General features: G+C 31.9%; 2 protein-coding genes across 2 annotated transcripts; one reads left to right on the top strand and one right to left on the bottom strand.

The window, feature by feature from the left end:
• The first annotated feature begins 10,635 nt into the window (after nt 1-10,635).
• LOC126748852 (solute carrier organic anion transporter family member 74D-like) lies at nt 10,636-17,960 on the top strand. The gene is made up of 7 exons (XM_050458358.1): nt 10,636-11,155; nt 14,294-14,722; nt 14,786-15,091; nt 15,481-15,841; nt 16,944-17,306; nt 17,362-17,465; nt 17,657-17,960. Exons 1-7 carry the CDS (start codon nt 10,852-10,854, stop codon nt 17,872-17,874), a joined length of 2,085 nt encoding a protein of 694 aa, XP_050314315.1. The 5' UTR covers nt 10,636-10,851; the 3' UTR covers nt 17,875-17,960.
• On the bottom strand, nt 17,914-24,678 carry LOC126748851 (solute carrier organic anion transporter family member 2A1-like). The gene is made up of 8 exons (XM_050458356.1): nt 24,278-24,678; nt 21,946-22,140; nt 21,699-21,893; nt 20,015-20,113; nt 19,803-19,958; nt 19,237-19,751; nt 18,908-19,178; nt 17,914-18,855 (listed from the first exon to the last, which is right to left on the bottom strand). Exons 1-8 carry the CDS (start codon nt 24,552-24,554, stop codon nt 18,179-18,181), a joined length of 2,385 nt encoding a protein of 794 aa, XP_050314313.1. The 5' UTR covers nt 24,555-24,678; the 3' UTR covers nt 17,914-18,178.
• Nucleotides 24,679-25,377: the final 699 nt, after the last annotated feature.

Here is a 25,377-nt window from a genome sequence, read left to right as displayed (position 1 = left end):
ATGAACTAAACATAATATAACGTTATTAGTTAAAAAAAAATTATTAAAATTAGTTAGAGAAATTGTTTAGTGTCTTATATTATGGAGGTTGGTCCAATCTTCTCCCTCTACCAATCTTCGACGTCACGTTGAAAAAATAACTTGTAAAGAATGATAAAGCCAGTTTTTGCGTGTTATTTCAAAAAATAATAATTTCATTGTAAGATATCTAGAATGCAAGAGGATGTGAGAGGTGCCAACTTTTGCTGTATTATGTATTTATACCACTAACAAAAATTTTAGATTAGGAACATTCTCATGAAAATCTTTTAATATTGTGTCACATTAAAATTACGCTTGACTTGGTAAGCAGAAAAAGTTTTCAGAATGGCTCTGAACCGGTTTGCTGATTATGTTGCTATGAAGAAGTCAGAAAAAACAAACACGTATCAGCAAATCACAACTTCTTTTTGCTTCGCTTAACCCTAATTCGTGAAACTCCCAGAGCAGTTTAATGAAAATTAACTGCTAATATAAATAAAGTAGGAAGGGCAAAGATCATCATTTAAAAAAAAATTAAACTTCTAGAAACTATAGTTTTTTCGGTATAGGTTAAGGGTGAAGCTAACGTCCGATATTGTTCCGACACTCCCAGCGGATTTAGTTCAGACTTGTCGTCAATGTATGTACGTCAATAATATATAAAAGTAATTTTTCTTTTGCCACTTTATTACTTGATCAGTTAAATAAAAAAAAAAGCTTTTTTAATACTTATCTTTTTATCATATGACAAATTTCTTATTAGCCTCGGCAATATAGGATGACTTGTAAACAACATATACCTTAATTTTGTTAAATATTTTAAAAACTACTAATAAAATTTTTTCTTATCTTTCATCCTAAAAAATCTATCATCAAGAACATATCACATTTTTTAAATTCGCAATTAAAGCAGGAAAATAAAGAAAAAGGTAATTCTAAAATATGCTAACTGAAAGGGGGAAAACGGTGTCGACCTTCTAGTGTCTTCCCCACTAAGCAATTACCCTGTTTACTTCTTTTTGCTTATGTAATATAATACAATGGGATCTGGCCCAGAGTGGCTCTTTGCACTGCGACCATTGTTGATCTATTGTGCTTCCCTTATCCCTATCTATCTAATAATACGTTTGCGAGCGGAAGCAACTCCTTCAAAGTGTTAGTAGATCCTCTTCATGCAGTGTTGTGTATGTAGAATCCTGTATCGAATGTGGCCAGTACTCCACAATTTGCAATAAAGTTCCATCAACTTCTCTTCCTCAGCATAGAACCTGCAGATCGGTATTAGAGAACCCAAAAAATGGGGTGAGTCCAATAAAGTTCCTGTCAACCCCTTTTTTTGCGTAGATGTCCGCTATCTCTCTCCCTGTGTCTTCTTCCGGATAGGATTTCCACAGTCTCCAACATCGCATATAGCTCTGCTCGAAAAGCTGTTGTAGATGGAGATTACTCTTGTAGCTGCCTTCTCTTGTAAATTTAAATAACACCGCTCATGTTATTTCGTTGGGGTTGATTTTAGGACCCATATGACCTATAGGCATGCGAGTCTTTATAGCCTGCATAGTCTCGATATAGTTGTCTTTTTCTTGGTTTTCTTCCACCATACCAGAGCTTACAGTATGGTGGGTCTCATCGTCTGAAAATATATTCTATAGGTTCGGTGCTCAGACCTCAGGATCTAACCCAGAGTTGTTTGGCCGTCCAAAGATCCCTCATGTCCTGTCGCAGTACAGATTCGAGGTGCGGTTCCCAGGTGAGATTTCTTTTTCAATTTGGTTATTGCTCTCTCCAGTCTTTATGTACAGTCTTTTATGTACAGTTTTTCAAGATTTCTGATCCACCAAGGTACCCGTTTCGTGGAGAATTTTATTTTGACAGGACTGTTGTTTTACAATGAGGGTACGATCATATCAGTTAGTTTCTTCAATCCCATCACTTCAAAAAGGATGTACTTATGATACGAGCTGAACCTGATCCTTTACAATTTAATCCTCTGACGGGAGATCGTTGGTTTGTTTTGCTGGTTCGATTATGCAGCAGACAAGGTGGATGATTTTTCGTCCGTTTTGTGTTGATCTCTTTTTCTCTTTGTCTTTTTTGACCTTTGTGTTTTCAGGCCATATGTCTTACTCTTCGCCCCCGCGGCCTTACTAAGGCCCTTTTTGAATAGGTATGCCAGTCTTTTTTTACTTGCTCCACTGAATCTCTTTGACCTCTCTTCATTATTTGTTTTTCTGAGTGTTACTCCCGCCCCAGTCTCAGTTGAGAACTTTCCTATCTCTTTATCATTTTGAGAAGTTTGTGACTGTTTGTTTTCGTTTTTTGATTTTTGTGTACTTCCATATATTCCAGAGTTATAGGAAAAAATAATAATTTTGACGATTTGCAAACGTATTGTGATAAGTAAGTATTAAAATTGAACGTGTGTATAAGTGAGTGCTAAAATTAGACTAAAAAAAACCTATTTTAATAGCAATGATAATTTTTTGAAACCCATTCTTAAAAAAAGTGATTTTAAATTAATGAACTTTATTAATTGCCATGTGATGTCAAACTTAAAAGCAGCTACTAGACATCCCTCACTTATTTACTTAAGGGCGAATTGGGGGAGCTCTTCCCCATGATTAAGCGGATAAAAGGATTTGCCTGATTTCATTTCTGCCTAAGTAGTAAGAAATATAAATATTTAGATAAGAAGACGCGTTTTTTTCTCTAAATTCAGTGCCATATAAAAAAATTACACTTTTTATAAGAAGTACTATAAGAAATTATAGAACTTTGAAATTTTATTGAACTTTTTATGGATAATTGAAAAATTATTTAATGATGTTGTTTCACTTATAAACCGGATGCTCAGTGGGACAAGAATATTGATTTATTGAATTAGCTCTGAAGCTCCAGATTTCTCATGTAGGATATTGTAAAAAGAAATAAGATCCCTCCTTTTATGGCGGGTGGTAATGGAAGCCATATTAAGCGTATTAAATATATCTGCATTATTGTAAAATCCTATATAATAATTTTATATTCAATTTATAGGCTATCTATTTTAAAAATTTGTGTTCAACTAGTTGAAGAGCATTTAATATGTACCCCATTCAAAGGAGACAGATGAGGATGGACCACAGCACAGTAGAATGTTTTTAAACCGGCAGTACTGGTGAGGTCTTAACTACACCTCCCAACCATACGAGGCATCCAGAAAGCCTTATTGATAACATTATCTAAGTGATGAGAAAATTGTAGGCTTGTATCAAAAGTGGCACCCAAATCTTCAAAGAGAAGAGTTCCTTTAAGGGTATAGCAACTGATTTTATAGTCGAAATCAATAGTATTTCTAGAACGAGAAAAAGTCATAATTTTACATTTAGCTGGATTAAGTTCTATGCCCTTTCTTTCGCACTAAACTTCCATTTAGCTCATATTGTAATTTGTCACAGTCATTAGGGGGATTTGATTATACAAAAATTCAGCTTAATTTTAGATCATTGGCAAACAACAAAAATAATAGGCAAATAGTGAATCATGCACTACATCATTATTAACAATAATTAAAAGAAGTTGCTCGAGATAAGAACCTTGAGGCACTCCAGACGGAACCTGAATAGTTTTAGAAAGAAAAGAACCTATTTCATCATTCTAAGATGAGACAAGTACCTTTTGAACTGAAACGAGAAAGGTTCATCAATATCAATCATTTTTAGTTTATGCAAGAAAATATTGTGGGGTACCTTGTCGAACACCTGGATTAGTGTATTTTGTATCCACATTATATCCCTTCTCCAAGGCACCGCACAAAAAATTCACTTGAGTAAGTAGGTTCAGCTTAGACTTTCATCGTTTAAAACCAAATTGCTAGTTAATTAGCAGGTGTCCAAGAAGGGGAGTCATGATGTCAGATACTAGGCTTTCAAGTACCTTGGGAATTGCACTGAGTATACTAATAGACGATATTCCTGTGGTTGGAACCTTTGGTGTGACACTCAAATTACGAGACATTTTTACCACTAAGACTCTTTATTTTACACTCAACACATGTTTCGCTAACGATCTTAGCATCTTCCGGGGAGGATTAAAACTTTTTATAGTTGCAGGAAATTACACGTATATGGCATAACTTGTGCACTTAACACTTCTTCAGGTCGTGCTGTATTTGTTGTTACTGTGAAGCTAACGCTGCTTTTTTCCCAATATAAAAGTTAAAGAGTTTACTAGGTTCTAGCCTACATGGACGCCACTGGTAAAATAAAAAATTAAATTATCCACTAAAAATAGTACTAGATGCATAGAAACTACCTACTAATTTTCAGAAAAATATTTAGAGGGTTGTCAAATTTATCGTGAAAAATTAGATTTTTCCTTAAAATTTTATCACACTGTATCTCAAAATCTAATCATTTTCGGATAGGGCTTTATTGCACCCTTCCAAGTTTGTCCCAATAATTATGAAATACCCTGTATACAGCTCCTAGAGACAAAAACGTATTATTAGGAACTTGAAGATGTTTACGAGGTATAGATGTGTGTATAGCATCCTCTCCCTTATCTTTGACACTGGAAGACACTGGCATTGCTTGAACGGTCCTGGCGGTAAACATTAAAGTCACTAAGGCGAAATTTTGCATCAAGTTTCTGTAAATAGAATTATGTCATATTGACAGGCTGGTGAGTTATTTTTAAGCACATCCAACTTAATTCTTAAGTCTTGAGTATTCTGGCAGTATTCCAAAAAACTTTTAGTGGAATTTGGCGTAGTTAGTTTTTTATATAATTTTAGGAAAATAATAAAATAAATTCAGCTTCTACTGTCGCTTTTGCCTACATCTTAGTCAGATCTAGACATGTGTAAATATTTCTACCTTTTATAATTTTTGTTAGATTTTCCCGTTCGAGCTGTGTTTTTCACTTCGATATTGGAGATATTAAGAGAGTTCAAGAGTGTATTTACACTTTCCAAGTCCTAATTTTGCTTAGACAAGTTGTAAACAATAACGTCTAACAAAAAATCATTATTTATTCCAATAGAGCTAGAGGCGTAATACACGTGTAGGTATAGGTAGTTTCTTCTTGAGGTCCTCCTTTAACTGCCTCACTTCATCATGTATTTGATCAATAACTTTTAAAAGTGAAGTAATTTGTAACTATATTTTATTATTTAATTTAAATAAAACGCCTTTTCTTGTTACTTTAAGCAAAAATTAAAGCCTTAAAATGCTAAATACTTGATATATACGAGTATATAATATTAAGTTAAGTGAATACACTGATCAAGGAACGAATTATAAAGAGCACTATTGTAGTTTAATTTTTGTTCCCTTTCTTGTTCCATCTCGCATTTTAACATATTCCCGAAGGTATTCGTCTAAGTTCAGCTTTGAAGGGATTATTTAATTGACTCTACCTAAATTTCCTTAATACGCTAGTTAGTCAGGCTGCATAAAGGAAACTCTCCTACTCTTCTACCATTTACTTTATCATAAAATAATTTCCAGGTGAGTATTTAGGTCATTTTAAGGCCTTTAATGATCATGTCCAAAGTAAAAGAGATTCAAATAAAAACAATCAAAATATGCGACATTATAAAAGATGCTATTGTTTTTTTAATTTGAATTGTTGATATTAAATGTAACATTTTATAACGAAATTGATGCCCGATTAATAACTTTTAGCGTTAAATTGACGACAGTTACAGATCTTAGTATGAGTTCGACTTAGAGGATCATACATTAGTATATGTCGACTCGAAACTGGCCGTTTTACTTAAATATATGTTACCTTGTAAAAATATTGTTTAATTTTATCGGCCTGAATGCAGAAAATTATTTGTCAGCAATGATTTAAAAGGTTCACTGATCTGAAACCAGTGAAAAAAAATATTTTTTTCACTCATTTGTTGGCTAATATCCGACAACATTTTGAGCTTGGCAGTTATATAGAAAGATTGACTAACTGAAATTCGTGAAAAAAGATGTTATTGGCTTAGGTGTAACAGTATGTTAATTTTACCATAATTTCCACCTACAATACAGAGGGTCTGCGAAAGGTTGGGAAATAAATCTAAACTGGAGATGCTACAGACCAAAATATATGAATTGCAATTGCTAGCAATATCATTCCTGACTCCAAAAGTTATTAGTTTGTGAAATGCAGGGGTCAAAGTTACAATTTTATTTTATCATTTTCCTTATTGCTCGAGAAGCATTTTAGATGTTCTAATAAGATTGTCTAGGATAAGAAACAAGAGTCCGTTATTTCTTATGCTACCCTTTCTTGTGCTACCCTGTAAGCAACAACTGACCGAAAAATATTATTATCTCCTATTTTTGAAATAAAAAAGATCCTTTGTTAGAAGTGTTTAAAGTGTACCATGATGGTAAAACAATTTTAAAACATAATAATCAACTTGCTTTGGATAATATCTGAGTAGTGTTGCTAAGGTTTCTAATGTTTGTCATAATATAGAATAATAATATCATGGATATTAATATTAACATCATGGAGCAAACGTTTGTTAAATATTATGATATGCATTTAATGTACGAATTAGCAAGATCTAATGTTTTAAAAGCATGAAGATTGTACCCTGAAAGATTCCCTGATAAACACCTGCCTAGTTCAAAGGCTTTCCAACGTATTGATCAGCTGTTTAGAAAAACTGGTAAGAAATAATTATAGTCTTATTTTGAATTAAGTTTTGAGTAGTAGATTTGGATTTTAGGTAATTTTTCTCCAAATATGTGCGTACAGCTAAAGTTGAAGAAGATGGTTAGAACATTAAAAGACTAGAAGTATCATACCGTGGAACTATGGGCAGTTTGTTTGCTTGCAATATTTCTGATGCAATAATGCCAAATGCTTTTCTAGGAATTGCAAAAAAAAACACTTTATAATATCATAAACATTTTTCACTTAATTTGACAAAAAACAATAGCATTGCTCCTCCTAAATAAAATATCATAATTTTTTTTAAGATAAACTAAAAAAATACTCTTTAATGAAGTCGATATTTAATGTTAATTGAACGTAGATAATGTTTTTTGAAAAAAAAGATATTGATATGGCAAGCCATGTTGCCAGCGTTAACCAGTGACGTTATCGAAAAATATTTACATGATCAATATTTATTATTTGCAGAGTATGCTTTATAAGTAATACTACCGTTTATGAACTATTTATGTGTTTTTTTAATGCACTTCTTTAGAGCATTAACCCAATGAGAAGCATTTTTATGTACATGAAATATTTAATAGATTTCTTAATAACTCATGTTTTAAAATACACTTTTTTAACATTTTGCATAATTTTATTGTACTGAACTAATATCGTTTTATATGACTTATTTTATATCACATACAAATATATACAGCATGCTGACTTCTTTCAAGGGACAGATTTGCTATATCGGAAACTAATGGATCTAATGTCTTTATAGAAAATATAGTAACGAAGGTATTATGCCATTTTTGCCAATTTGCCACTATTGCCAAAAGAACAACAAAACCTGAAATAAGTCCTGTTAGTAAAACCCTGGACAAAACTCCAGTTTTCTCTTTTTTATAGTCATTTTCTCATACTAGAGAACCTTCCTATACCAAGTTTTGTGCCAAAATCTAAAATGCTTGTTGAACAAAAAGAAAAAATAAAATTGTATCTCGCAAACTATCAATCCATCATCAAAGCAGCACCTGTGTTTCAATATTATGTATATTTTAGCAGTAATTTATCAAGATTTATCAACAGTTTTGCAAATCATTGACATGGATCTGATACAGAGATAAATAGAATAATAAAACTAACAATTTTGTTCAGTAATGGCTACTATACAAATCAACTAACGTAAATAGGTTTAACTTGCATCAACCAAATAAGCCTTTTTTTGAAGTATGCATTTTCAAAATAAATTAGAAAATAATATATCATACTTTAGCCGTCCCTGCTAGAGTCTTATTATAGCCATTTTAGATCGATCAATTTTACTTTAACTCATAGAAGGCCATGGCCGTTTAGTTCCAAGTTTAATACCTGGCAACGAATGGAAAAGTTTTCAGGACGACAGTTTAACGGAAAGTTTAAAAAGTTTCTGGTCGACAAACTTCTTAGTTGGAAAGGCTTTGTTTCTTAATCGATGGTATTAATAGACGCCATATTTATGTAATTAGTTTTAGAAGAAACCATTAGATTGGCTACACCGAGGGATTTTCTCATGAAACTTATTACTAATTTTCTAGTGAATACACTATTGTTTACCATCATTGAGTAGAGCCAGTAAGTTTTCAGTGAGAAATTAGATTCAAGCAAATATTTATCAATTTTTATATCGCCAATTTCATATAAGTACCATAGTTGTATCACCAATAATCGTATATTACAATATTGTCGTGAAATACAGTAAAGAGTGTCAAGACTGAGACTGTTTATTCAGATAGAAAGCAAAACTTTGTTTATCTCGTTATGCTGTCTAAATTCCCAGTCAACTTTCGATTATATATATTGAAACTATGAAGATATCGCCCATGTGCCAAAGTTAGGCTTTATCGTTTTTCGGGTACCTCCAAACATAGATTTTTTCCAATGGCACCCGTTAACCCATTGGAGATCTAATGGCTGTCCCCCCTTAGATATACTGTCTATTGGATATACATCCAAAAACCCAGACAGTCGACCGACATACTCTTGGACGTGGATTTTGAATCCATTATTTGTCCCATAATGGACACTAATTTGGATCAGATATGGGTCTAAAACCGAAAAAATTTTCATAAAAGGGTTTTTGTATTAAAAAACATATATAGCCAAAACAAATTTCTTCTTTATTATTCTTCATTTTGGAATGGTATCTTTCATTAGCGCATCGAAGATTTTTTCTATTGGCTGTTAAAGATAGCTGACCCTGTCATGTTCTGATCTTCCATCTACTGTTTCAACAAACTGAAATTTTTTGTTGAGATAATCCATTAAAAGAACAATTAAGTGCTCTGAAAACCCAATAATATTGAAAACTGAAAAAGAGAGTCCGTGGTTTATAATATCAAATGCCTTAGAGAAGTCTAATAGAATAAAAGTTGTGCATTTGCAATATTGGACGTTAAATGCAGCATCCCCAAAAGAGAATAGAAGCGTTTAAAATGATATGTTATCGTAGGATGTTGATAATCCCTTAAGAGAGCTTACGGTATAAATATTGCACGCGCAGAGACCTAAGTATCCGCGAGATCATGAAAGCCTCCTACCAAGAATCCAGAGGCGTATACTTCAATATTTCCGTTACATGATACGGAAGAACGGGGTGGAGAAAATTGTGATCCAAGTCTAATCCGAAATTGGACGGCCCAAAAACGAGAGGCAGATGTCCTGTAAGATTCATAGACCAAATCAAGGGTCTTATAAATAATATATCAATAGGACAAGTAATGAGACACATAAAATGGCGGTGGTCGAAATCGAGCAACGACTGAAGAGAGATAGAGGGAGTGAGAGAGAGAGAAGTACCATTTTTTTAAAACACAATATCGAATTCATTAAAATGAGTTTTACCTACATATCAAATTATTGGAAAAATAAACCGCATTTCAAAAGTGGTGTTGTGTGTGAAAAAATTTGCTATTTAAAAAAATTAAGTAAATGCCAAAATTAATGGTTTAGACATTTGTTTAGACTTTTGTTTTATTCTCGAAGATTTATTCTTTGAGTATAAAACAAAAAGTAGCAAATACAGTATTATTGTTTTTAGAATATAATTTTTTTATCGAAATACGTAAAAGTACACCAAGTGTCCCATTTAAAATTCGAAAGTTAAGTGTCACTTCCTGTTAAACCGGAAGTGATGGAAAATAACAGAATATGTCAAAAGATGCTCGTATAACTATTCTATCGCTATACCAAATTTTAATTATATATCTTAAAAAGTAAAAAAGTTATTAAGTGTTCCCTTTTGTCGTCTGTGTCACCTAGTAGGTATGTGCATTACTATTAAGAAGGAATACATTGGTCCTCAAAATAAATGTTGTGGACGAATGCCTTTCAATTCTTTCTTTTATGGTTTACCAGAATTGCACTCTTTAGGGCATTTTGAAATTCTTCAAGCAGTAGAAGTTAGGGATTGACATAACTTATTTCACCTGATGTTTGATTTTTTTGTTCTAACTGTTCATCTATAGACATTTTTTAGTTACGTACTGTAACTGCACACTTAATAATACGTTTTCTCTCTCTCTTTATTAAAACTCAGTTCGTTCATCCTTTTTCGTTTTTTTCGATTTGCTAAAAATTTATCGTTAATTCGATTTTTTCTGCCAATGCATGAGAATTAACAAATTTAAAAACGGTTCACGAAACCTTAATCTATACTTAACGTCCTAATATTCTACGTCATTCTCAATTAAGTCATTATAACATGCGCAGTCTCTTAAAGCTACGTGCGATATCTTAGATCTAAAAAGAAATTAACTATTTGGAGGTTAGCTCACAAATCTAATTTTAACTAGCTGAATGGCAATTGGATAATAGAGGCTCATTTTAATGTATACGAAACCTATAGAGCACCGCAAGATTTAAAGTCGCGTCGCATTTTATAAATATAACAGTATTTTTACTTTAACAATTATGTCTTACGACGTTACTACAAATAAAAATTAATCTTTTATGCTATTGTTGCCTTATCTTCTGTTTATTCGTTAAGTTTATAACTCTTACGTTACAAGCGTGTTAAAAGTTAGCAATGAATAAACGCATTTTAAAAATTTCACGTGCGGTTAACCTAATATCCTAAATATGAATTGGTCTCAAATAGTTATTCGAGTTATAATTAAATTTAAGTAAAAAAAACATACTATAATGGAAAAGAATATTGGAAACGGATTTATATCCAGTGAATCTGAAGAGAGTAGTGCATTTTTGACAAATTGTGACACTCATTTGGCGAGTCAAATATCCCCAGATATAATAAGTATAAATGTCAAGGAAACGACATGTGGAGTTTGGTGCCTTAAAGGAATATGTTTACAGAAATTTGCCAATAAAAAGGCATACGTTATTTTGTATGGATTATTAGGTTGTATATTTTCTGCCTCATTTGCTTATTTTAATGGAACTATTACCACCCTAGAAAAAAGGTTTAGAATACCCAGTAGAACAACAGGTAAGTAAAGTCAACATATTATTAACTTTGGTCATTTACTTATGCAAATATTTTCATAATGAGCTCTTCATTGATTAAAGGAAAAAATAATTTCAAAAAAGTTTAGCAGATAAATTACCGTATTAACATGACCAATAAAACCACGGAATACCATTTAGGCAAATTTAAATCTATATATAAAATTTTAATCTAATACTATGGCAATATTAAATTTAGGTTAAAATCCATGTTAAAAACTGGCAAAATTATCTAGTTATCTAGATACAACTCTTTCAAGCAGCTGATCTACAATGTTGACATTTATATTTAAACTCGATACTTGTTTTTTGTATGAAAATTTAGAACTTAGTTTAATATGAATGCAACTTTGGGAGGAAAAAGTTTTAAAACTGACAATACTGGATGATTAGCTTTCAAAAATTCACCTTGATTCAACTTAATTTTCTTAGAAATGTTGCACTATAATTATAGTAAATATTTTCATTCATTATAATAATTTTACTAGTATGAAGTTTTAAGATGATATTTTAAACGTATGATAGACAATAATGTTAGGTAATCTTGTTTCTTAATGTTTTAATGTTTACGTTTATAAGTTTTTGGTATAATGTATTTTTTGAAAATTAATAATTTGGATTGTTTTATGATGTAGAATGCATATACAATAAGCAAATGGTTTTATTTTTAACGAAAATAATTCTTCTCTATATTCTTACTTCTACCTCTCCTTCTGATAATGAGTTTTCATTATTTTACTTTTACTTTCTTCCCTTTAACACAAAATATGTTTTCTTGTCGAGATATGAGATTCAACATCAATAGGTTAGTAAGTGGATTAACTAATTTCGTTTTTATATATCATAATTGCTTTAAAGTCTTCTATTTCGGTTTAAATACTCAATAAACATTTATTTCTAGACTATATATTCTTTATATCTTTTCCCTTTATAACTTTACTTATTTTATCTTCTGAAAACATTTTCCTGGTTTTTTTTATATCAAAATCTTTTAATACGATTATGTTTCGGTGTTTGATAAGAGCGCAATATTTCATTGTTCAATAAAACATGATTTTAGTTTTATAATTTAGATTTTAGTGTTTAGTTAAATAGTTTGCTACATTTATATATTTATTGATTTAGAAAATACATACTTAGGAATTATGTATGAAACAGAATAATGTAAATCGCCGCCACGGTTTTGCTGGCATATGCGTACCCTTTTGACGAAATTTTCAATAACGGTTTTGTATACATGTGATGGCATTCCATTGATACTGCGTCTAATTTCGGCCTTCATTACTTCGATGGTTGCAGGCTTATTGGTGTAAACTTGTGACTTCAGATAACCCCACAGCCAGAAGTTTATAGGGCTTATAACGCAAGAGCTTGGATCAGAAGCAAACTTGGGCAAAATCGTCAATGTCTCACGGGCGATACGACATGTGGCATCGTCCTGCTGAAGCCACATGTCATCAAATAGCTTCCAAATGAGGCACAAGAAACTGTGTTACCATAGCCCGATAACGTTCGCCATTCACAGTTACTGTATATCTTCTTCATGCATTGGTTTCTGATAAATCATTTGGTGAAGTGCTAAGCCTCAAATGCGACAGTTTTCAAGGTCAAAATGGGTCTTATCACTGAAAATTATTTTCTTTGCAAAATCAGCAGATTGCTCAAGGACCTAATTGGTGAATTCTCTTCATTGTTCATGCTCTGCTGGCAGAAGTTGTTGAGTCAGGTAGATTTTGTAGGCATACAGCTGTAAATCTTTCGCTGAAGAGTTCCTGTTTAAACGTCCAATTCTTGTGCCGGATGATGAATTGACGTCCCTGGCCGTTCTGCCACACTCTCGCAAACTGCCCTGATACTTTGTTCTGAACTCACTTTATGGATAGTGGCAAGTAAACTCACCATTTTGATAATAATTTTTGACAACCAGGAAGTGTTGTTCTAACGTGTAATCATAGAAATAAAGAAAGTGTAGAATGGTCCAAGTCCTTCGCCGATTGTCTAATGACCATGGCCACTATTTGTATGGTCGAGTGCATCAATGATGACATCGATGCCTTAAAAACATAGGTGTTTTCCTAAATCGACGTTGAGGAAAACATCGAAGACCGACTTAATCAAAATTAAATAAATAAACACTTCACTTATAAATTGAAACTTCTGTCTGGGTCTGGATAGTGCATAGAAATAAAACAAGATCGATCAAGAAGATCGATGTTTCAAAAACCTCGATAAACATCGCACAGCACTAGTATGGTCTTCTTTCGCGGGAATAGAGCTGCATTGCATGTGTTTTTCCTGTCACATATAAATTTTAAAAAATATGAGAAAAAACATGTATACACGTCATACAAAATGTCAATACAAAAAAAATATATTAAAATTTCGATTTGTAAACAGAAAGAAAAAAGAAATAACCTCAACTGCTCTAATTCAAAGCAAACAAAATTAATTGCCAAAAACAGCTGATCAGCTAGCAGAAGGTGAAGACCATACAAATGGCGGCTTCCAATGCATCCGCCCAAAATTGGATGCGCAGTGGTTTATGCACATTCTATCTTTATCATATTTCTATGCGTGTAATGCTCATGTTTACTAACTCCTATCTGTTAACTTTCTATCTGTCACGTCATAATCATGGCGCGCAATTCAAATCTGGTGTTCTTATTTAAAAACCCTTTATAATGAAAAAATATACTAAAATATTTATTGAGTTGACTTTGAGAATTTAGAAACAATCTCATTGAACCACCTACAAAACGTGTTTCTATTAAATAATTAAATTTGCATCGGTATTTCCAATAAATACTTAAGAGGTATCTTTCGTATGGATGATATATTTACTCCTTTTTCTTAATATATGAAATAAAAATATATAAGTCTCAAACAGTATCAGAGGCCTACAAACTTAAATTTACTTATCAAGTACTTACGAAAGAAATAATCTATAATGATGGAAATGGTGGAAATAAATGTGATTATATTAGAAAATATAATGTAATTTCCGCACATTGATATTATAACTATTTTCCTCTATTAGGTTTCTTTATTTGGCTATGATCATAATTATTATTTCTTCTTTGCCGGATTTATTAAACGCCTGATAATATTTTCCTGTTATTAGGCATCATCTCAGTTGGTAATGACCTGAGCCAGCTACTTATGTCAGTAATTCTAAGCTACTATACTGGCCGTGGACACAGACCAAGATGGATGGCATTAGGAATGTACACAGTTGTTCTCTTTTGCATCATAACTGCTCTTCCTCACTTTTTATATGGACCTGGCATGGATGCTTTACTACTCACTGAAGAATATCGAAATCATAGCAACGCTACAAAAAACTTTTTGCTAGAAGAGCAAAATAAATTCTTGTGCAGTAGTGAATCCAGAAGAGATTCAGTATGCGAGAAAGACACTAGAAACTTATCCCCGACGCTTTTATTATTTGCTGCCCAGTTTATATCAGGAATTGGTGGTTCTTTGTATTATACTTTAGGAGTCTCGTATATGGATGATAATATTAAAAGATCAAAAACACCGGCGTTATTTAGTAAGTAAAAGCTTAACAAAAAAAAAAGGAAAGAGATAAAAATTATTTTATATTGCTTTTTAGGTTTTTCCTACTTCCTAAGAATGCTGGGTCCTGCAATTGGTCATGGTTTAGCATCGTTTTGCCTAAAACTTTACATCTCACCCACACTTACACCAACCATAGATACCAAGGATCCAAGATGGCTAGGAGCCTGGTGGCTAGGATGGATTATCTTAGCTGTAATTTTATTTGTGTTTGCTTCCCTTTTAGCTCTATTTCCTAAAACCCTACCCAGAGCTGCAGTCAGAAAAGAGATCAAACGACAAGCTTCAAGAATATCGAATAAACCTATGGATGTTGAACCGGAAACCATAACTTCATTTAAAGGTAAGTGTGTTTTTAGCAACTTATTCTTATATACTAAAATGGAAATAAAAATCAGAATTTAAAGAGGTAATATTAAGAATTAAACATTAGGATGTTATTCGTTTTAAATTGTATAATTAGTATTGAACAGCATTGCTTCACTATCTTCTGCTTGATTCAGATTGATTAACTAAGAAATAGAAACAAACACAGCTAAAAAAATTATATGAAAAACGTTCCTCTAAGGCTCAGAAGATAAGGCTAGTCATTGAACTTTATAGATTTTGCAAATATTATTTGACAACTTAGTGTTATATCTCTATAGTATCACTGGATTTAAAAATCAGTAACTAAATTATTCATAAATTACGTTTATATATCTAATATTGACTGTAGTTTTTTTCTTGTAGATATGGTAAAAACTTTCCAGCGCCTAGCGTCAAATCGTACACTAATGCTTAACAATTTTGCTGCAGTATTCTATTTTCTCGGCTACATGCCATACTGGATTTTTCTCCCAAAATACATAGAAACTCAGTATAGACAAACTGCGTCGGCATCCAGTTTAATCACTGGCAGCGCCGGACTGGTTTTTTCGGCAATCGGAATTTTACTTTCTGGATTAATTATATCTAAATTTAAGCCACGAGCCAGGTACCTTGCAGCATGGAACGTTATTGTTGGTGCTATATCCGTTATGGGAATTATGTCATACGCTTATTTGGGTTGTACCGAGAATGATAATAAGACGCCATTGCTACCAAATGGAGAGTAGGTACCTAAGATATATTTCCAACTATTAGACAAATAAAGTAAACTAAGAATGATGGAATATGGCGCATCTGAACGTTCTCACAATTAAGCTATCGAAACTAAAAGTATACTTTAATCCTATTGACATTAAGATCAAAATACACTAAGTCGTAATATCTCCCTTTGATTTTATTAAGGAACTTATTAAATATTAAACATTAAAAAAGTTTGAAATTTTGTAGGATTCTGCGTCTGAATTTGTGACTTATATTTTCAGTGGTTATAACTAACCACTGAAGCTCGTATATTCGATTTCAGATATCTATTAGATAGTTATCGTAAGCTTAGCAGCTTAAGCAGACTTTTATCTAAACTTAGGCAGATTTAAATCCTGATGAAACTAAGCAAACAAGTATTTCCTTATGGTCCCTTGAAGACTGAATGATTGAATTTTATAGTTTATCCGATTTTCCACAATATTTTATATTTAATTTAGAGAAGTTTAGTTCAGTTTCTTCTTTTTGATTTTCGTGTTTATGTTGTCTTTGAATTTCATTATTGTTAGCATGAAAATTAGAAATGTATCTTTAGGTTTCCAAGTAAGGTTTCCAATTACTTTAAAAGGTTTTTTAAAATTCTGGAAAACAATATTTCTAATTTTGAGGGTTTCTTTTCAAATGAACTTAAACTAGCTGAAATATAAAGTAATAACTCTCGAAGCATATATTGAATAAAAAATGCGGAGCATTTGAATAGTGTAAACTAAATGTAGAGAACATAATTTCGATTCAAGTGTTCTGTCAGCTATTACGACAATAACTTATAATTATAAAATAATTCAAAATACAAAAGACAAACATATTTAGAAAAAGATCTCTTTTTTTTCTTTTATTTTATCTTTTGTCTTTTGATCATCTTCCAGAAACCATCATCATCAGTTTTACAGATTTTTTTCGAAATGCAGTTTAAGACTTATTTGTTTTTAAATACTTTTAATACTAAAAAAAATATTAAAACAATCCAAAAATAGTAAAGTGACAGACCCTACATCTATAGTATACATATATGCAAACTCTGTCCATAATATAAAAAACTTTTTCTAAAGTCGGTGCTATTTTAGGCTGAATCCGATATCAGAGTGCAATTCAAACTGCCATTGCAGCTACGTAAAATACAATCCAGTCTGTTCTTCTGATGGAACAAAAACGTTTGTCTCAGCCTGTCATGCCGGATGCAAGAAAGTTGTTGATATAAATGGAACCGATCGTTTCACTCACTGCTCCTGTTTAAGAAAGGAAAATAACACCGAGAGTTTTGGATCTGACATAGAAACCTTTGAATTTAATATGGAAAATGATTACGTGAAATCTGGGAGTTGCTATGTGGACTGTTTTTCGCAGTTTTATATATTCCTATGCGTGTTATGTTTGTTAAAGTTTAGCGGAGCTACTGGGAGAGCTTCAAATTTTTTGGTTACTGTCAGGTGATCTATAGATTGTATTATCAATTTTCTTTGTAAATTATTAAATTTATTTTAGGTGCGTTGAAGAAAGAGATAAGTCAGTGGCTATGGGCTTTGGACTGATGCTGATGAGTCTCTGTGCATTTGTTCCTTCACCAATACTATTTGGAACTATAATGGGTAAGCATACTTCTGATTTTTCTTATGTCACATGTCTACGATTGATGTTGATGCTTCATCTAAACCTATTCTGTAGTCTTAAACTATGATTTGAAGAAACTAACAGGATCGGTAAAATGTCAGCAGATATACCTCATTAATATATACTCATTAATATATTACAGATATACTTATTAATAAATATTCTTTAGATAAAGCATGTCTAGTGTGGGGGAAAACTTGCAATGGTAATGGAAACTGTTGGCTTTACAATGGTGAGGCCTTACGATATTCCATGAACTTTACTGCTGCAGGGTTTGTGCTTATTGGCACTTTATTTGATGCAGCTGTCTGCTACTACGTTAAAGATCTGCAGATATTTGATGAAGAATTTGAGCTTGAAGAAGATATACCGACACCAGTGACCTAGGGCTTATGGGTGAATATTAAAATGTACAAAGAAAATTAATTTAAATGTAAAATAGTTTAATAAAAACAATAAATAATAAAGATAAACATTCTTTTTGGGAATTAAGCCTAGTTATACATTATTAAGAAGTTAGATAACACCTTCTCAGGTTAAATAGTTTAATCGATTAAATAACTATTTACAATTGTCAAAGCTTAAGCGGTAGAGCTATGAAGAGACATCCAATGAAGTTCCTTAAATCTCCTTAATCCCAGATAAATCAGTAAGGAACAAATTAATATTGGTATATGACTGAACAATACTGTTAAAATTCAGTTTCCTGAAGATTTGGCTTTCCATTCCTAGCATTAAGTTTAGGAGATAATTTAGTTGGCAATACCTTGACCCTTCCTGGACGTTGCAAAGTTGAGAAGTCACTATCATGATCATCACCCACAGCATTAGCAATAGCTGATAATGATGAATCGCTGGATATAACCGAATTATTTGAGTTCGATGTTCTTGAAGGCGATTTTAGTTTAAGGTTTGAATTAAGTGGTGGAACAAGATCACCTTCACTTAAATAGGAGTTAATTCGATTACTTTTGCTTGAACGGTTTACTGCTTTATCCAACTTGCTTTCACTTCTTTGTTTGTTTCTTAGGATATCAGTAGGATTATGTATTAAGGCACTGATTTCACTTGGATTTTGTGCTGACACTCCTGGCTCTTCTAAAGAACTGCTTTGTAGGTTATTATTGTTGGCAATAGGCACAGTTTGATGAACTACACCTGGGCGTCTCAAATATGACAAATCTTCATCAGATTCTGCTCTTGAGTTCTTGTTAGTAAAAAGTTCAACTTTACCAATAACAAAATATAAAGCAACTAGAGTCAAAATAGCAAGAACTTTTAAACAAATTGTGTTAATAGCCAAAAGTAATCCAAAGCCTTCTGAGTAGAACAGACAAGATTGACGTCCCCATGATTGACAAAAATTATCTAAAATAAAACCTACATAATTTAATGTTCTAAAGAAAATTAAACACATTACCTCCAATAGCATCATAAATAGCTTTCATAGGTAAATAAGGAATCAAACTGATAAACGTCAAGTATAATCCTAGAGCAAGTGCCTTATCTTTGGTTTCAACACATCTGAGTGTTATAATTATTGAGACAATGAATGCGGTTCCCAATAAAGCTGAAGAAACTACTCCATGCGTCTGCGCTAATGCCCAGAGGGTACTGCAACTGTCAGCATCACATGAACCTTCTGTTGCAACTGATCTGCCACTACCACCACATGTACAATTTCCAAAGAGCTGCAATAAAATGAGTTTTCCAGTCTTCTCCAAATTTCAAACTAAATTATCTTCAGACCTTTAAAGAACTGTCATAATCCGTGCAACCTGCCCAACAAGGTGAATAATGTGTTCCTCCATTAAGACACACTGGTTGAAAGGGTCCATCTAATAGGCATCCACAATTCCAGCTGCAATAAGGGATAGTTAACTTTCCTCCAATTTGATTTTGTAGATTTGTTGTGCAGTTAAAAAATCTTATTCCTACAAATCCTAACAGCACTACTACAAATATCTTAATATTCCATAATACAAGGTATTTAGCACAGGGTTTTACTTTAGAAATGACCACTCCTACTGTTATATATGATATTGCAATAACAGGCTGTTTAAGTAAGTTAGTGGTGAATTGTATTAATGTTGGATCACTATATCCCGAAATATCGTTGTATTTGGACACGTGATACTTGGATTGGTTGAAATCCTTCTCTTTGATGTTAAAATTAATTATAGCAGCTTGCATAAACATCATTGCGATTATGTTGAGAAGAAGGATTTTGTTTTTTAAGATGCGCCATAAGGTTTTAGAGAAACCTGTAAAATAGAATAAAGTCAAAAAATTTACGTGAAAATTTCATTGCCTACCATCAGTTTGTTGCTTAGGCTCCACAACTGCATTTCCAGATGCAATACTTAGTAAAGAGTTGACAGATTTTCTTAGTAAAGTACCTGGCATCACCTTAGGAAACATGGCTAATAATATGCCTGCTATAAGTAGAAATGAAGCGACCAGAAGCCATCCTTAAATAAAATGTATTAGTTTATTGGAAAAATTATAGGATCTAATGAGAGCTAACCTACTGATACAAAAACACTTTGTGTATTGAATACAAATGGTATCCAGGCTTTGTAAATACCTGCTTGTTTTCCCATACGTTGAGTGGCAAATACCGTAGCTAGAAAAAAATAAATCATGTAGGAGCACTTTTAAAGACATTGTAGCTGAGATGATTACTTAATGAGTAATTTAATTTAGAATAAAAAAATATTTTTCTTAAAACGCTGTAGGGTGTTTCGTAATATACAGGGTTTTTTTTTTAAAACGAACCACCCTTTATAACTTCAAAAAAAAACAGGTCAATCTAGATATACAGGGGGATATTTAATTTTATATTTGACACAGTTCAATCACCTTTAGCTAACCTCACTTTGATATGGGAAACCCCATCATGTCAATGACACATCATTGTGAGCAGCATTACGATGTCTATTCAACCGTCCCAAATCAAAAAAATTAAATTTGTTGACTTACCAGCGAATAGTAAACAAAAATGTCTAGTAATAATAGAATATAGAACATTTTATCGGCGTCATACTTTCGTATGTCAAATAGCCAACCCAAAGTGTCCAAGAGACAATAATAAAGTCTGTTTTAAAGTTCCTCACGAACAGTGGCAAGTATTTCCTAATATCTCTACATTTGCGAGTAATTCGATCCTTTAAATCTAATCTATCTTAATTAATATTTTCAGGTGGGGACGTGGGGTATTATAAACTTCGGTTTTTAAATACCGCCATAGGAAAAAATCTAGTGGTGTTAAGTTTGGCAACCGTGCGGGGCAATTCAATTGCACCACGCCTGCCCATCAACATCCCTGAAAACAAACTGGTCATTAAGCCACTCTCGAACTGTCAGAGCATAGTGCGGAGGAGCTCCATCTTGTTGAAAATACAAATTCTCATTTATTATAATATGAGATAATCATTTGACCTACCAAAGTTTAGGTTGACTTTTACTACTACATATTTTGGCTTACTATTAGCTTATACATCAAGCAATTTTATCTTTTTCGCGTTGGTTAGATAGAAGATTGTATGCACTTAAAAAAAACTTATTAAGGGTGGTTCGCTTTAAATTTAAAGTACTGTATATTTTCTTAAATTTGTGTATGTTTTTGGAATACATAAATAAATTGCTGCAGCTCTTTTTGGCATGATCTGTTTTGCAGAAGATACAGCAATTATTAGTAAAGAAAAAGTGAAAGAGGTAAAAGAAATATATCAAAATTTGAAAATTTTGAAAAGTCTATTGACTTGTATGTAAGTTCTTATTCCTAAACAATAGATGCAAATCATTTACAAATATGTAAAACAGCTTATTTTGCTAAATAAAAACTAGTGCCCTTCTGAATTCTAAGACAAAAAAGAAGGAAGGGCGAAGGTGCGTTAACTCTAAAGGTCATTGTAGCTATTCAATTTTTTCGATTTTCTCCAATCAGATTTCTTTTAACTATAATATTATTTTTAAATTTACACCAGTATTCTTTGCAAATATTTATTACAAAAAGAAAAGTAGTGGCAATTGTGTTGATGCAAATTTTAAGATTCCCAGTAGTACCAAAAATTCAGATTGGAAAGTTTTAAAATTGTCTATTTATGTACTACTTTGAATACACAGCTAAAGAATACAGATTTAATTATTGGTATTAAAAAATAATACTTTTAAGAAAAAATATTTAATTTTTAAAACTCGGTTTTTACCTATTGAAACTGGAACTTGTCCGGGGGAAATATTGTCATCAATATACGTAATTCCATGAGTTATAAACGATATAGTATAGAGAGCATATATAATTTGATATAAAATCAAAATTGCAAAGGCGACTTTTTGATTATTATTGGCCTCTTCTGAGACGTTAATTTCCATCTTGGTCGTTATTGTACACAACATCTTTCCTAAAAAGCAATAATAGATATAAATTGAATTGTAACCAAAAAAGACTCTTACCATTAACAACATCAATATCGGTTTCCCCCTTATTGTAAGGCAAATATCCTTCAGGAATGACCAAAATAATGCAAAAAACTGCCAGATAGATCGTTAACGTGCCAAGCCATTTGGGTCTATGATTTCTGTTGCCCCAGTAAGCCACAATCAAGGCAAAGAAGCCGACAAAAACTTCATTTATATATATTATCCACTCTGTAAAACATTTATATATTAGTATCGCAAGCAAAGTTTTAAAAAATATTTAAGACATAAGTAATAGAAAATCCATATTCACGCCTATCTGAATGATTTTCTGACTTTAATGATGTATACTGCATAAGCGCATCACATGTTTTCTGGAGTCTCAAATAGTACAATTGATTATGGCGGAATAGGCTACTGGCTCTTCAACTAAACTGTCTATTTATAAGTTGTTGTTCAATTTATATCTTTTCAAGGACAAACTAGACGTCTTTCAAATAGTTTTCAGAAACTCCAGTTACCTGAAACCAGTTACTTGACACCTGTTTTATTTTAATTTGTATATATCAGATACTTTGCTGTTTCATATTTAGCAGCCTCGAACTTATGAACTAGACTCGATAAAAATCTGAAGACTAGACAAGCAATTTTTTTATTTCTTTGTATGTGGCTGTAATATAATTTTTTATGGTAAAGCCATATCGTAAAAAATTATATCTTCTTTGTTTACTATCTTTTAGTCGAACAATCATAATCAATAACAGACATTTTAGGCTGAAAACAAGTAATTTTAAACAAAATTATTATCATAGGCTAATCAGCAAATTATTTTACTTTAACAGAAATAAATAATAAAGAGAAAATATTTCCGTCATCTTGGTAATTATTTACCATTTGTTTAAAACCTCACAATAAGCTCATAAACTATAATCGAACAGACTTAAGTCCGGGAATCTAGGTATCCAAGTCATACAAACAACAGCATTGGATCAATTTCGAAACCTATGATTAAGATACTTACTTCAACGAAAAGTATGCACAATCAACGTGCCAAGGCATACTTTTTAATAAAATGCACCTTGATGAAATATTTTTGATAAAATCTAAAAACAACAAAGATAATGTTTTAATTGATAAATTTAGAGTGAATATTTTTTTGGTTAATTAAAATTTAACAGCGTATTACAGGTATTTACAGGTGATTCTCGAATTAGCCTAACAAGTCCTTATCCAGTCCTTCTTATCAATTCTAAAAATATCAGAGCTTGATCTCACACATTACACATGTTGAATTCGGGAAGAATATAGAAATATTTCAATTTCCAAGACATTTTTTTCTATGGCAATTTCAAAAACTATTAAGGAGCGTCTAACAACCTAATAATTTCATGTGGCTATCACAATTGACCAATATGGAACAGAAATTTGTGTATTTTAGTCTGAACTTAACATTGTTTTAAGGGCTTAGGGCCGGCATGATAAACGTTTTTCAAAAGTAAAATTTTAACTTTAACCATCAAGTTACCAGTAATAAAATGTCAGCTTTATAAACGTCTTATTTCATCTTTCATTAATCGAAAAGTTCTGTTTTATTCGACAAAATGAAATGATCTAACCGATTTCCAAATATTCTTGGCCGCCGAGGCCTTTCAACAATATTTAAAGCGTTGGATAATAGGCCTTCAAAAATATTGCATATGTCGTTTTCCAACATTATTGCGATTTGCGATACCAAAATAAATAAAGACTACAAAACCATAGATATACTTCTAGAAAGAAAACCTCTACAAGCTAAAGAACTATGAAAAATAGCGGCATTTTATATGACATATCAGAAGCTTGACAGTCCAGTAGTCTCGAGGAAATAATTTTGCTTTTACCGCCACCTATATGTCGAGGAATAGAAGCTTTCTCAATGCTAGGTTATATTTAAATTTATTAACAGAATATATGCCAGAAACCAGAATTTTTTTATAAAGTTATCTTTAACTGTGACATGTGACGTTATTCCAGAAATTAACTTTAAGTTATCTGTCAAAATAGTTCTATAATATCGGCCCTTAATCTGATTAACGCATGCATCCAAGAAGAATAGGCAACATTGATCGTTTAAGATAATTGGGTTGATATTGTCCTATTTTGTCTGAATCACGTCTGTTTCCTATTATTTTAATGTATGTAATAGGGAACTCGATAATAAACCAAGACCTACTGAGGTTGTCAAGCAGTTATTCATAATTATACTGAAAAATAAACTCTAAGTGTTAAGAAAAATGTTAACCGAATATTCTTTTTTATATACTTTTTATATTCATTTTATATACAAAATAAAAATTAATATCGAATTTTTTGTTTACTTTGATCTTACCAGTAGTGTCTTGCGGTATCCCATAATGTTGACTCCAAACTTGCGATGTTCCTCTAAAATACTTAACAATAACCCCATTTAAAAATCCCGCGAACGATAATACAGAAACAAAAATAGTAGGTTTTGCAATTTTTTCTAAATTTAGTCTTTCAGTAAGACAGGGCAAAGCCTTACACCCACAATCCACATCGTTTCTGTAATCACCCACTGGAGCCACAAAACTGCCCGCCTCATCGTCCAACGAGTTGGTTCTCAAAAGTTCGGTATGATGAACCATTTTTCATTTTTCCAAAAATAATTACACTGTTGATATTTTCGCCCTAGTCATAAGAATTCATTTATAGATAATGTGTGCTCAGGTGATAAAAGTTTTAGATAACTTATCAGACACCTACTTTCGGCGAAACAACTATAGGCTTACTGAGACATATCATATTTGGATTGCGTAAAGATAATTCGGAAGTCTTACTTTTTATTTCGGTGTCGATCTTTAAATTCATTAAGTTTTAATTATAATTGGATATATTTTATCAGATGAGACTATCATTTAATTATAATTATTAGTGATTCCCAAGAACAATATTGTAAATAATTGTTATAATTTTACAATTTGTTGCATTTATCTCACTAATTCTGTGACTAAAATAGCATTTTTTTCTAAATAAGACAGCAACTAATACAGAAATAACTCAGAAGTTCTTTCTTTGTTGTTTTTATCCAAATATTTATCAGCCCTTATCCATAATTTATCATAAAATAGAATCATATCCTTTACGATTTAGTAACTGTTCCATTTTTTGGGGGATACAGTATTTAAGAAAATTAGGAAAATAATTCTTTTAACGAAATTCTGCAAATGCTCGATGAAACTTTGAATGATCTTCCTATAATATTATTACCCCTGGGCAATAAATTACCTCTGGAGAAACTCTCTAAAATTATGACATTAGGCAGAGTTGCAACGTTTCATTAAGAAGCTTTTTTTTACAAGGTGATACTGATAAATTTTCTTAGCTTGGCACTTTAATTTTTATTTTTTGTTGACTTATCCTGTGCGCCTTAAGAAATAGATGACTTCTAGAAATATCAAGGTTAAAAAG

The sequence above is a fragment of the Anthonomus grandis genome, chromosome 22 (assembly GCF_022605725.1).
Source record: "Anthonomus grandis grandis chromosome 22, icAntGran1.3, whole genome shotgun sequence".
Taxonomy (NCBI): Eukaryota; Metazoa; Arthropoda; class Insecta; order Coleoptera; family Curculionidae; genus Anthonomus; species Anthonomus grandis.
This window is presented reverse-complemented; position numbering and strand designations above follow the sequence as displayed.

What these genes read in the sequence shown, in the direction of transcription:
- LOC126748852 (XM_050458358.1), top strand. Translation starts at nt 10,852, where the DNA reads ATGGAAAAGAATATTGGAAACGGATTTATATCCAGTGAATCTGAAGAG. An exon ending in AATTTTTTGGTTACTGTCAG is followed by an intron (nt 17,307 to 17,361) that starts GTGATCTATAGA and finishes AATTTATTTTAG; the next exon opens with GTGCGTTGAAGAAAGAGATA. An exon ending in ACTATTTGGAACTATAATGG is followed by an intron (nt 17,466 to 17,656) that starts GTAAGCATACTT and finishes AATATTCTTTAG; the next exon opens with ATAAAGCATGTCTAGTGTGG.
- LOC126748851 (XM_050458356.1), bottom strand. Translation starts at nt 24,554, where the DNA reads ATGGTTCATCATACCGAACTTTTGAGAACCAACTCGTTGGACGATGAG. An exon ending in AAGTGTTTTTGTATCAGTAG is followed by an intron (nt 19,959 to 20,014) that starts GTTAGCTCTCAT and finishes ATTTTATTTAAG; the next exon opens with GATGGCTTCTGGTCGCTTCA. An exon ending in ATTATGACAGTTCTTTAAAG is followed by an intron (nt 19,179 to 19,236) that starts GTCTGAAGATAA and finishes ATTTTATTGCAG; the next exon opens with CTCTTTGGAAATTGTACATG.